The sequence below is a fragment of the Neomonachus schauinslandi genome, chromosome 8, assembly GCF_002201575.2.
Source record: "Neomonachus schauinslandi chromosome 8, ASM220157v2, whole genome shotgun sequence".
NCBI classification, from domain to species: domain Eukaryota; kingdom Metazoa; phylum Chordata; class Mammalia; order Carnivora; family Phocidae; genus Neomonachus; species Neomonachus schauinslandi.
This window is the reverse complement of record NC_058410.1, coordinates 74,624,305-74,637,807: the sequence shown is the minus strand read 5'-3', so window position 1 is coordinate 74,637,807 and position 13,503 is coordinate 74,624,305. Positions and strand designations below refer to the sequence as shown.

General features: G+C 37.6%; 1 protein-coding gene and 1 pseudogene across 1 annotated transcript in view; one reads left to right on the top strand and one right to left on the bottom strand.

Annotated features, from left to right (window-relative positions):
• ME1 (malic enzyme 1) overlaps positions 1-13,503 on the bottom strand; it is a 215,623-nt gene that overhangs the window by 39,050 nt on the left and 163,070 nt on the right. Inside the window, exon 9 of the mRNA XM_021693605.2 lies at positions 10,468-10,577. Within this exon, the coding sequence (XP_021549280.2) occupies positions 10,468-10,577 (110 nt within the window). The remainder of the gene's footprint in view (positions 1-10,467; positions 10,578-13,503) is intronic.
• Positions 3,810-5,839, top strand: LOC110583142 (annotated as a pseudogene).

Sequence of the window (13,503 nt, the reverse complement as noted above, 5' to 3'; positions counted from 1 at the left end):
TCTGAAAGTGCAGATGAAGAAGAGGCGAAAAACAGGAGGCTACTCAAAAATCTGTTGAGTAGTAGTTATAATCTAGGTCCATTTTTCTCACCTTCTAGCAGATGGCTGACCCTCCACACTCTGGAGGTTTATTTAAAAAACTACAAGTTTATTTTCTAGAAAGGATATCTGGATTATAAGACAACAGGCATAACTGTCAGGCATCAGGTATAATTGGGTACAAGGATGCCATACTTGAAAACAAGAAGATTAAATGCAAATTTACATACTCAATATGGAGGACCCCCAATCTTCCCCTACTTGGCTCAAAGAATACTGGCAAAAAGCTCATCCTAGCAGAAAGCTACTATCAGGGGTGCCTGGGTGGCTCAGTCAGTTGCTTAAGTGTCTGCCTTTGGCTCAGGTCATGATCCGGGGTCCCGGGATAAAGCCCCGCATCTGGCTCCCTGCTCAGATGGGAGGCAGGGAGTCTGCTTCTCCCTCTGCCCCTCCCCACTTGTGCTCTGTCTCTAATAAATAAATAAAATCTTAAAAAAAAAAAAGAAAGCTAATGTCAAGAAAGAGACTGAAAAAATCTTCTCTGTGGAATCTGAGCGTGTAAGAGAAAAAAAAAAAAAAGAAGAGACTGGTAAGGAGGATTTCCTTAAGGAAATGGCTCAATCAAGTATCTTACAGTAACGACCCAGAATACAAGCTCCATTTGTATACCAAGCCTCCCAAAATGTACAAGGAGCAAGAACACAGAACACATATGAAACTGTAGGTATTATAGTGTTGCTGATGCTGGAGAAGCGTTGGGATAAGATCATGCAGGGCCTTCTACTACATACTAATAGTAATTATATATATGGTTTTATATACATATAAATATATAATGTATACATATATATACTACATACATAAATAAAACTAAAATTATAAACTATATAATTATAAAATTATATAACTATAATCTATTACAGGTAACAGACGGCTGCTGAAAGAGTCTAAATTCGGAAAGCAGTTGAGGGGGAGTAGATTTGAGAGTTGGAGGCTGGTGGTATGTAGACGAGTTAGAAGGTCTTGCAATTACTGAGGAGAGAGGATATGGCAACAATCCAAGAGAGAAGCAAGTTGAGAGGGAGGAAATATTTAAGAGATAAAAATCAACAGGTCTTAGTGATTAAATGCATAGAATGGGTGAGGAAAAAGTCAAGAATGATCATACGTTTTCTTGTTTGGATGACTAGAAAAAAAGTTTGCAAGGAAAATAGTTCAGTTTTGAACTTATGAGTTTGTGCTTCCTATCTGTGTGCTGCTCGGGGGGCAAGGTCAAGAAGGTAGTTAGATATACAGGTCTGGAACTCAGCCTAGAAATCTGTCAGAGATAAAGCTCTGGAATTTGAATACCTGCAGTTGTATTTAGGTCGTGTGGATTGATAACACTATTCAGTGAGTGGCTAAAGGAGGGAACCCAAATGAAGATAAACATTTAGGGAAAAGGGCAGAAGAATGTGATACAGGGGAAGATGGCTAAGTAAAAAAAAATGATCAAAAAGGAGTGGGAAGCAAGAAAGTATATGGTACCATGGAACCAAAGGGAAGAAGTAGCAACAAACAGAAGAAAGGTCAGTCAAGAAAGAAAATGCTAAATAACTACTGGATCTGGTGATTCCATCCTGGTGATCTTTCAGAGAGCCATTTTAGTGATATATGCTAGAGCCGAAGCTGGAGGGCAGTGTGCTGAGGAATAAATAAAAGATGAAGAACAGAGACAGCAGGTGTACAGTAGTCCCTGGAAGAGTGTAGATAAGAAAAGAAAGAATGAGATGGAGATGGAGATGGGAGATGGAAACGGGAGGGAAACAGGGTCAAGAAAAATATTTTATTTTTATGTTTTTATGGGAAGAATGACAAGGGCTGTTGGAGGAAAGAATGTTAGGGTCAAGGCAATTATTTTCAGAATTAAAGCAATTTAAGCATGGGAAGAAGGCAGTAGAGAGGAAGAGGCTAAAGACACAAGAAAAGAAGTTATCCACTAATTTTTTTTTTATTTTATTATGTTGTGTTAATCACCATACACTACATCATTAGTTTTTGATGTAGTGTTCCATGATTCATTGTTTGCGTATAACACCCCGTGCTCCATTCAATACATGCCCTCTTTAATACCTATCACCAGGCTGACCCATCTGCCCACCCCCCTCCCCTGCTAGAACCCTCAGTTTGTTTCTCAGAGTCCATAGTCTCTCATGGTTCATCTCCCCCTCTGATTCCGCCCCCCTTCATTTTTCCCTTCCTACTATCTTCCTTTTTTTTTTTTTTTTAAACATATAATGTATTATTTGTTTCAGAGGTACAGGTCAGTGATTCATCAGTCTTACACAGTTCACAGCGCTCATCATAGCACATACCCTCCCAATGTCTATCACCCAGCCACCCCATCCTTCCCACCCCCCACCACTCCAGCAACCCTCGTTTGTTTCCTGAGATGAAGAATTCCTCATATCAGTGAGATCATATGATACATGTCTTTCTCTGATTGACTTATTTCACTCAGCATAATACTAATGAGCTTTTCCTAATTGGTCTGGTTTCACTATTAGGAAAGCAAAGTCATGTTTGAAAAATTCTGCTCAATTAAATTCTCTTGTAAAAAGAATATTTGACAAAATAGTCCTGCATTCTAATTCATGTACCTCTTTTTTTTTTTTTGGATAAATATTTGGCAAATTCTAATATAGCAAAATAGTCTATACAAATTACAACATTAACTAATAACAGTACCACTTTGAAAAGAACACTAATCGAAGCAATAGGTTTTTGGTACTAAGTAACAAAAGATTACGTATTTTTGTGTTATGGCTCAACAACTCAGTAAAAAGTGCTGTCTTTTTATACTTGAAAAATTTATTCATAAGTACATGCCCATTGTAACAAATGCATTAAACAGTTAAAATCCAGATGGACAAAGATGAAAAAGATCACCTATAATCCGACTGCCTAGGTCGAATCATTTACAACATTCTGATGAATATTCTTACAACTGTTCTCTATATCTGATATATGCAAACTAAAGAAAATTTTATTTTGTAAAAAAAAATCTCATGCCACGCCTACTATTTTAACACACTTTCTGTCACTTAAAAATATCTTATGACTACCGTACCATGTCAGTAACATATTTTAAAGTATTTTGTATAGTTATAATATTCCATAATATAAGTCATAATTTATTTAATGTCTATTTTTGGATAATTAGAGGGGTTCTCATTTTTTGCTATTAAAAATAACACTACAATAGAGACTGCATTCCAGAGATGACAATGGGTAGTGAGGGCCATCCTCGAACCTAACCCAATCTCCTTCCCCTGCCCTGGGGGGCAGCCCTGTCACCTGCCACCTGGAAAGGGATATAGGAAGGTCTGACCCAGACTCAGGACGTGCTGTAGTTGGGCCAGGCTCCAAAGAAGCTAAGTAATTGATGCTGGACTCATTGGCTCTGCTCCTGCCATACTCACACTGCTTGCTCCAGAATTCCTTGCGTGTGGCGTCAGGTGCCCCATTTGGTATCAGCTGAAAATGGGTCTCCAAAATGCAAGCTCAGGAGTGCCTTGGGTGGCTCAGTCGTTAAGCATCTGCCTTCAGCTCAGGTCATGATCCCAGGGTCCTGGGATCAGGCCCCGCATTGGGCTCCCTGCTCGGTGGGAAGCCTGCTTCTCCCTCTCCCACTCGCCCTGCTTGTGTTCCCTCTCTTGCTGTGTCTCTCTCTGTCCAATAAATAAATAAAATCTTAAAAAATAAATTAAAAATAAATAAAAATAAATAAAATGCAAGCTCAGCTTAGGAGAAATCTTTGGACAGTCTTGCCCTATCCTCTAAAATTGGATCATGAAGGGATTAGAAAAAATGACTTCTGGATGTTGCTTCTAATGCTTCATGTGCTAGTGGATGCTGTGGAACCAGAAGAGGTATCAGAACATGTCATCAAGTTACAGCTTGATGAGGCAGAGGGGCAGTTAGAACTCAGAGGAAGCAGTGGGTCCTCCGTAGTTGCAGAAAGCTCTCTTGGCGTCTTTGCTAAAAGACTATGGTTCTTTACCAACTGAAAAGGGCAATCGAGAAGTGGAAAAAGATGCTGGCCTGTGGGATGAAGAAACAATGTTCCAGGTGCACACATTTGAAATTTTCCAAAAAGAGCTGAATGGAAGTGAAAATGCACAGTCTTCCAGGTTATCTATGGCCTCCAGAGAGCCCTGCAGGGAGATTATGAAGATGTGAGCAAGAAGGAGAGCAGCATGCAGCACCTGGAGGCCTTGGGCAAGACTACAATAAAGGAAAAGACAATGTGTGGGACTTCCGGCAGCAGGAAAACACCAAAAATACACATCAAAACAAAAGTTTATCCATGCTTGATGATATTTTGAAGATGGGAGAAAGGCAGCATATTGCTCTGAGGAAGATAAGGAAGAATACACTTTCGATGACAATACATCGGTCAAAGAAGGGGTCAATTTTGAGGCAGCTCTGAGGGCGGAAGTAGAGTCCAACTCCAAGCAAAATCGCACAAAATGAGAAATGGAGTATGATGTGGGTCTTAGCGTGCTGACTGACTGACTCCCAGAACAACCCCAGAGAGGCAACAACCCCAGCTGCATTGCACCACTTCGCAAAGAACACAGTTACCACACGAATGTTGTCTTTACTTGTAGCCGGCTGTTCGCAACAGGACCGCCTACAATGTTTCATTACACTCTTTGTGGTACACTTGGGAACTCCAGGAATAAATAGGATTAAGTTTATAGTACAAGTGGAGACATTAGGAGAATTTGGGGTTCTTTATTCTTTTTCTTACTGGCTTAGAATTTTCCCTAGCAGAGCTAAAAGGTAGGGAAGATTGCCCTACCAGACTGTGTCATATGACACGATTAGTGGTTGTATTTGGCTTATTCCGGGGACACCTCTTACAGATCAGACCCACTCAGGGCATCTTTATTTCTACTTGCTTGTCCTTATCGAGCATACCCTTCGTGTCCATCATGGGTAGTGCCTGGGGTGCAAGCATAGCCCTGACCATGCTGCATGAAATGCTCCAAGTGCAGAATGTGCTGCTGGGCTTCCTAGTCATGGCTGGCCTGCCGACACTTATCCGAGCAGGGGCCAGTATTGATTTCAGTATTGTCATGGCTGTCCTGTGAATACTGGCTTGTTGGTCAGATTCTTTTCTCCATATATGCTGCTTTTCTTCTATAAAACTGTTATAAAGATTTACCTCATAGGACCATATTGTCTAAAGCTGTGTATGTAAAGCAAAGGGAATACAAAAATTCGTATCTTAGGAACCTCTGCTTTCATCTTTTTAATGTTAATAGTCATGGAGCTGTTGGATGTCTCCATGGAGCTGGGCTCATCTCTTCCCAAGGCCACATGGTTACCGAGGAGATCCTGTCTTAAATTAAGCCTCTTTGTGACTTCTTGGTTATCATTTTCTTGGCATCCATATGTAGGTCTTCACCTCTGTTTCCCACTTTTGTGGTGTAAGAGCTCACCATCCTGATGGTCCCTACTTTGTCGGTGGTGATCATGAAGTTTGCTCTGGCATCTCTGGTTCTTGTCTCCTCCTGCTAAAGACCAGCGTGGATGTCAAGTGGATCGTGGCTGCGGGGGCCCAAGGGAGCGGGTTCTCTTCCATCTTGGGGGCAAAGAACACAGAGCAGGCCTCGTTTCTCAGAGGCGTACCTCCTAATCCTCAGTGTGACCATGCGCAGCCTTTTACTGGCCCCAGTGCTGTGGAGAGCTGCATTACCAAGTATGTGCCACCTCCAGAGAGAAGATCAAGGCCCTTAGGGCACCGAGATGACCCATGACTTCACAAAGTGAAAACTGTGTATGGGAATGCAGAAGCTTGGGACACTTCTGTGAGCCACCTACATCAGGAACAAAACACTATTGGGGGGGGCTTCATATCAGCACTGCATTACAACTATTACTGCCATAGGTTAGGCTCCTCCAGAATAATTTACTGCATTCAATTGATCAAGAACAGAACAAACATAATGCTGCCTTTTACAAACCATCTTTACTATTTTTTTCGATGTCTTTTGAAATTAATGTTAACTTTCTATTGTTATTCATTAGTTCATGATTTTTTGGTAAAAAAAATAATTAGGGTTTTATTTATTGTTCAACTCTAGTGTGTTAAGATTTGTTATTAACATTTTCGTGATGTGAGATTTTAATTCTGGCAATGAGTTTGGAAAGTTATTTTTAAGGCTTAAAGCCTATATTTTCTACAATGAGACAAGTACCTTCTAAATGTCTTTGTTTTTATTATAATAATTTAAAATAAAACACTCATGTCAATTTTTATTAGGTATATCATTCTTTTGAAATATTTGTTTTGAATCACAAGAATATGCACGCTTTAAAAAAGATCATTTGTGATCAGAGTATAATTAATTGAAAAAATAACACTCAATAATAATGTTAACAATAAATAATGTTAACAATAATGTTAATAACAGTAAATACCCTTATCTAAACAGACATTTCTCCAAAGAAGATATATAAATGGCCAACAGGTACATGAAAAGGCTTTCAGCATCACTCATCAGGGAAATGCAAATCAAATCCACAAGAGGTATCACCTTGTGTCTGTTAGAATGGCTATTACCTGAGACAAGAAGTAACAAGTGTTGGCAAGGATGTGGAGAAAAGGGAACCCTGGTGCACTGCTAGGGGAAAAGTAAACTGCTACAGCCACTATGAAAAAAAGTATGGAGATTCTTCAAAAAATTAAAAATAAAACTACCATATGATCCAGCAATTTCTCTTCTGGGTATCTAAAGGAAATGAAATCACTATCTTGAAAAGATATCTGCACCCTCATGTTCACTGCAGTATTATTTACAATTGCCAAGACATGGAAACAATGTAAATTGTCCATCAATGGATGGAAGAATAAAGAAAATGTGATACATTACACAGGCACATACACAATGGAATATTATTCAGCAGAAGGAAATCCTAATATTTGCGACAACAGGAATGGATCTTGAGGGTATTATGCTAAGTGAAATAAGTCAGATGGAGAAAGACAAATACTGTATGAGCTCACTTATATGTGGAATCTAAAAAGAAAACCAAAAACCAAAAACAAACAGACTCATAGATATAGAGAACAGATTGGTGATTACTCGAGATTGGGGGTGAGGGGGTGGGAAAAGGCATTAAGGTTGTCAAAAGGTACAGACTTCTAAGTAAGTCCTGCAGATGTAATGTACAGCATGGTGACTATAGTTAACAACACTGTATTGTACATTTGAAAGTTGCTAAGAGTACATTTTAAAAGTTCTCATCACAAGAAAAAAAATTGTAACCATACGTGGTGATGATGGATGTTAACTTATTATGGTAATCATTTTGCAATATATACATATATTAAATCATTATGTTGGACACCTAAAACTAATACAATGTTCTATGTCAGTTATATCTCAATTAAAAAAATAAATACATATTTAAAATAAACAAATAAATACCCTTGTACATTTTCTTTACACACCTTTATTTGCTCAGGATAAATTTCTAAAAAGAGAATTGTTGGATCAAAAGCTGTAGACTTTTAAGGTTTTTGACACACACTGCCTCCCCAAGAGTTGCACCAGTTTATATTTCCATAGATATATAAGGGTGCCTATCTTCTTACAGCATTGTTAACACTGGGATTATAATAAAAATCTTTGCCAGCTTGATAGAGAAAATCAGTTTCTCATTTGCTGTTTTATACATTTTTTAAAACTTAGTGGCGTTAAATTCTGAAGCTATTAAACTGTTTTCTGGCCAGTGGTCTCCCTTCTTTTGTGAAAAGTCTGTTCTACCATGTCTGATTTTGATCTTTTCAATTATCAAAGCATTTAGTATAAGATTAGGCTATATTTGCCTTATTTTTAAAAAAATCTTAATAATCATCCCAGGGTCCTGGGATCAAGCCCTGCACCGGGCTCCCTGCTCATCGAAGAGCCTGCTTCTCCCTCTCCCTCTGCCTGCCACTCTGCTTACTTATACTCTCTCTCTCTCTAAGAAATAAATAAAATCTTTAAAATAAATAAATAAATAAATAAATAAATAAATAATCTTAATAATCAAACTAGTTTATTATGGCTAACACTTCTACATAAAATATTTACAATGTCATGGTAGAGAATAGCCATTCCAGAGAGGCCATTATGAGAACAACTCTTTTTATAATGATTTTAAATGACCAGAGGATGAGACCTTATTATTTTGATCTGAATTTGCTGAATTCTGATGGTCTCCTGATTATATTATTAAATGTCCAATTTCTTAATAGATTTAACCAGCACACTTTTCCGGTTAAAAATAATTTATAGTTAGAATGCATTAAAGTCTAAATCTCTATCCAAGACCAAAATCTCTATCATTTAAAATTATTTTAGATCACTAATACAGAATTTTAAGTATTTTTAAAATCAAATACTTTTCATAAACTATCTTTAAATAACGTATCTGTTAAAAAAAAAAAAAAGTTCTCCCAAGGGTTCAGTGTGAAACATTTATTTACATGGTGAGGCTGTAATAGCTACATAATTATTTTCCTTGGCACTGGAATGCAATTTCTATGCCCACAGTGGGGAAAGTATTACATTGTGAGCAAAATGGCAAAAAACATAAGGTTAAAAAGGTAAAATAGAAACATATGGGGAAAAAGTGTCACTAGGGACACTATTTTGGTATGGCGAAATGCACAAAATAGTTTGGTCATTTCTAATCAGAACCCCACTAACTTGCCAAAAGTTTTCTCTAGTCAGAGATTGGGCCCATTTTTCTCAAATCTGTCTTTTTGTTGGCTAAGGCAGTAATACTCTTAAATTCCTACGCGTAAATACGTAAATATGCAGATGGTATTTTAGGACAGATTAGCTGGGGTGAAAAATTAATTATTTAATGCCTCCACTGTGGTGACCCGCTGAGTGCAGGAGGGAATATTCTGCAGTGGAGCCTCCAAGGCAACTCCACATGTAGTGCTCTTGGACTTGGCTTAGCATCTGCCTCAGATTTTCTGTGCTCCTGACTTTAATTCTGATGCAGCCCAGGCCGTGACCTCTAAATTCTTAATCCTAGTTGATAGGAGTTCTGACCCTAATTCCAAAATGTTCATTTTGTTTGATGATTTGAATTTAGCATTCTTTGTCTTAAACTGAACTCTGATGCCTATTAATTCTGCATAATGGTTCAAAAGTATGTAATATTAGTCTTTTAACTTCTGCATGGACATTTCTGTGGGACCCACAAAATCAAAAGATAAGAATATTAAAGAAAGGACAGCTTGTTTAATAGTTTATGTGGCTATTTTATTTTTTTTAAGATTTTATTTTTAAGTAATCTCTACACCCAACATAGGGCTCGAACTCACAACCCCAAGATCAAGAGTCACATGCTTACACCAACTGACCCAACCAAGCGCCCCTAACGTATTTTTTTTTTTAAGATTTTATTTATTTATTTGAGAGAAAGAATGAGAGAGAGAGCATGAGAGGGGTGAGGGTCAGAGGGAGAAGCAGACTCCCTGCTGAGCAGGGAGCCCAATGCAGGACTCGATCCCGGGACTCCAGGATCATGACCTAAGCCGAAGGTAGTCGCTTAACCAACTGAGCCACCCAGGCGCCCGCCCCTAACGTATTTTAGAGACCACTGCAAAATGGACTGGTAAGTGACTCAGACACTGGTCTACAAAATCCGTTTGCAGCATCGAAGCACATTATCATTATACATGTATCTTCAAGCTAGGGCTATAGCTGTGTAAAATTAGACTCTTTTCTTCCCTTCTGAAATCCTCCACATATTCACTTCTCATGAATAGATTCTCAAAAAGAAATTTAATAAAACAGGAAGAAAACAAAGTTGAAATAATGTAAAGCGTCTTTGTCATGAAAATGGCACTAAAGTAACAATGTGATTAACATCACAAAGGATCTGGGGAAAAGAAAGATTCAACCCATTACTTTAGTGTGCCCCAAAAGGTACAGAGACTCATCATTTTTAAACACATTTATCTAGCTATGTCACACCACAGATTTTAAGCATAGTGAATTTTAAAAATTATATTTGTAAAGTACATTTTAGTTCATAAAGTACAAATGAATATTTGTTCTCAGTAACGAACTATGGATAGAGAAACATTATCATCCTCATCTTACATTTAAGCTTTTCTTTGACCACCTCATTTCCAATAGCATTCATCTTATTTTACTTTGGCTGTCTCCCTCCAAAGTTCCATGCTGGTGCTTACCATCACTCAGATCTAATCCTTCATGGAAATACTATATTAGAATACCTCACTCATGGTCTACAATCTCCCACCTTTCCAGTTTATTCAATTGTTCCCATTATATCTATTCTTTAACTTCATGGGAGTATCTGGGCCCTCCTGTCTTGTATCTTCACTTCCCTCCCCATCCAGCTTACCTTGAATATCATCATTGAATGTGCAATACTGGTTTTGATATTTCTTCAGGAGACGAAAGGCATTTATATTGGCAAAATCTTCAAACTGAATAAGGCAATTCATCCCATACCTATAAGACAAAACATTCACATGAGAAGAGGTCCGTGAAATAACATACAAAAATAAACCTTTAAAATTAGCCGATAGAAAAGAGAAAACATTTTCTTGTAAAGGTCCTATCTTGCTACTTAGTATAAATATGTAATACAATGTCCTTCAGAAAATATTCACTGTATACTTACTATAGGAAAAGCATTGTGTTGGCACTGTGAAATAAAAAAATGACAAAAATACAGTCCCTACCATCAAATAATTTAAAATTTAGTATAAACAAAGTATTTTGAAATAAATGAAAAGTAATGTAAAAGTGGTATAAACAAGGAATTATAGATGTTGAGAGGACAGATACCACTTCTGGCTGGGGTCACAGGCCAGGTAATAAATGAATTGAGTTTTAAGGAACAGCTGTGATTTCAAAAATAGAGATATAGGTTTTTACAAGCCAGGTAAATACTAGAAGCAACACAATTGAGGTGAAAACTCAAAGAGAAAACATTTTTCAAAAAATAGCAAGAAGCCCTATCTGGCAGTCATGTGGTGATACATGTGAGGGTGTACTAAAAGAAAAGGTCAGAATTTTATATTGGAAACCCTAAAATTCAATCCTAGGGTTCTGGTTTTTATTCTACAGCAATGGCCAAACACTGTAGGGCTTTGAGCTTTTGAAGTATATTGGACAGATTTTTATTTCTGATATGAACAGCTTCCTTGTCTGACCCTTTATTCTTTGATCATCCACCTACCTAACCTATCCAAGGCAAAAGAAATTAACATTACTGATAACCCAAGATTCTAAGCGTTGCCAGAGAAAGCCATATAGCCATGAACATCCTTGCTATTACCGATTTATGGTCTCTACCCTGATTCCTCTTATTTGTTCTGGGTCAGCTTTCACTTCCAGTACACCCAATGGTTACTCCTAACGCTTCCCAATCCTTTTAAATCTTGCTTTCTTCACTTGTCTCCTACATGTGCATATGGTTTCCCTACTCTAGTATACTGCGCCATTAATCATGTACACTGTTCCTGTTTGTTTTTACAAAAGGAATTTTAAATTTTTTTTAAAGATTTTATTTATTTATTTGACAGAGAGAGGGACAGCGAGAGCAGGAACACAAGCAGGGGGAGTGGGAGAGGGAGAAGCAGGCTTCCCGCTGAGCAGGGACCCCGACGTGGGGCCCGATCCCAGGACCCCGGGATCATGACCTGAGCCAAAGGCAGATGCCCAACGACTGAGCCACCCAGGTGCCCCAGGAATTTTACATTTTTATGTAGTCAGATCTATCTTTTTATTTATAGTTGCTGTCCTTGATGGTATGCTTATTACAGTCTTCTCCACAAACGTTTCCTTAAATATTAATCGAAAACTTCTTCTAGTGATATCAATTTAGGAAATAATTTCTACATCTGGTATTATTTTTTTTTTTACTATTTTGAGGTAGTTTTTTTAAGAAAAGATAATAAAAATTTCTGTTTTATATATTTACAAGTCAGTATATATAGTTGGTAATTAAAACCGTGAGACTCTATTAGGATGCACACACATCTATATACAGTAGCCAAGGACAGAGTAATAGGAAACACCAATGTTTAAGAGCTGAGGATGCTACCAAGGTGAAAGAAGAAATTATCACATGTTTAGGAGAAGGCACAGAAAAGTATGACATCCCAGATGTCTACGGAATAGAATTTCAAGAAAAAAAGACAATTCACCCAACTACGCCAGCACTAGTCTACCATTTCCTCTCATCACCTGTAACCAGATACTATATTCTGTTATATAGTAGGGTTGGTTTCTGGGCTTTTCCTCTTTTATTCTACTATTGCTAGTGGCAACAAATATTTTTTCACTCCTAATATGCATGTGTCTGTATACACTTGTTTATTCTTTACAACCACTCTATGATGCAGATAGTAGTATTATCTTACATATGAGAAAACAGGCACAGCATATTGATGCTGCCTTGTAATAACAGTCCAATGGTAATGATTAGTGTACTGATCTCTTTATCTAGGAAAAAAAAAAGCCTGTTTTCATTACTACAGTTTTTTTAAGGATTTTATTTTATTTATTTGAGAGAGAGAGAGAGCACAAGAGGGGGTAAGGTCAGAGGGAGAAGCAGACTCCTCACCGAGCAGGGAGCCCGATGCGGGACTCCATCCCAGGACCCCAGGACCATGACCCAAGCTGAAGGCAGTCGTTTACCAATTGAGCCACCCAGGCACCCACTACAGTTTTTAAATATCTTTAATACTTAGTAATGTTTCTCTCTCATCTTTCTCTTTATGTATTCACTTGGCTGTGGCATTGGTTTAAAACACAGGCTTTAGAGTCCGAGCTCCTGGGGTGTAATCCTGTCCTCACTTACTCTGTATTCTTAACTGTCCTGTGCTTCTATGTCTCCACTAGAATAAATGAGAATAATAATGGCATATTATCATAAGTTTGTTATCAGAATTAAGTGATTAATATAAGTTCTCAGTGTGCAAAGACTGACACGAGTGCCCTATAATCACGAAATATTTTTTACTTAATAGCAACAACAGAAGCAATAGACAGTGGGTATCTTCAAAGGCCTAACAGAAAATAATTGTCATCTTAGAATAGCATGTCTACCAAAGCTATTCTTCAAGAGTAAGGTTGTGATTCAACTATACTTCAATAAAAAAAGTGAAAATAAAGAATTTTTTTTTAAAGTAGGGTTGAAACAAAGACATCTTCAGATAAATAAAAACCAAAAGACTTCAACTAAAGGAATCTTTCAAGGGTATATTTCAGGAAGAAAGAAAATAATCCTGCAAAAAGTCTATGATAAAATAAAACAGTAAAATATAATAACAAGGAATTTTTATCCGTATAAAATATTAAGGGAGAATAGGCCTGACAGAGTGAGGCAACTGGGAAGATTTTTCCCCAAACAGCAACAGCAGAGCAG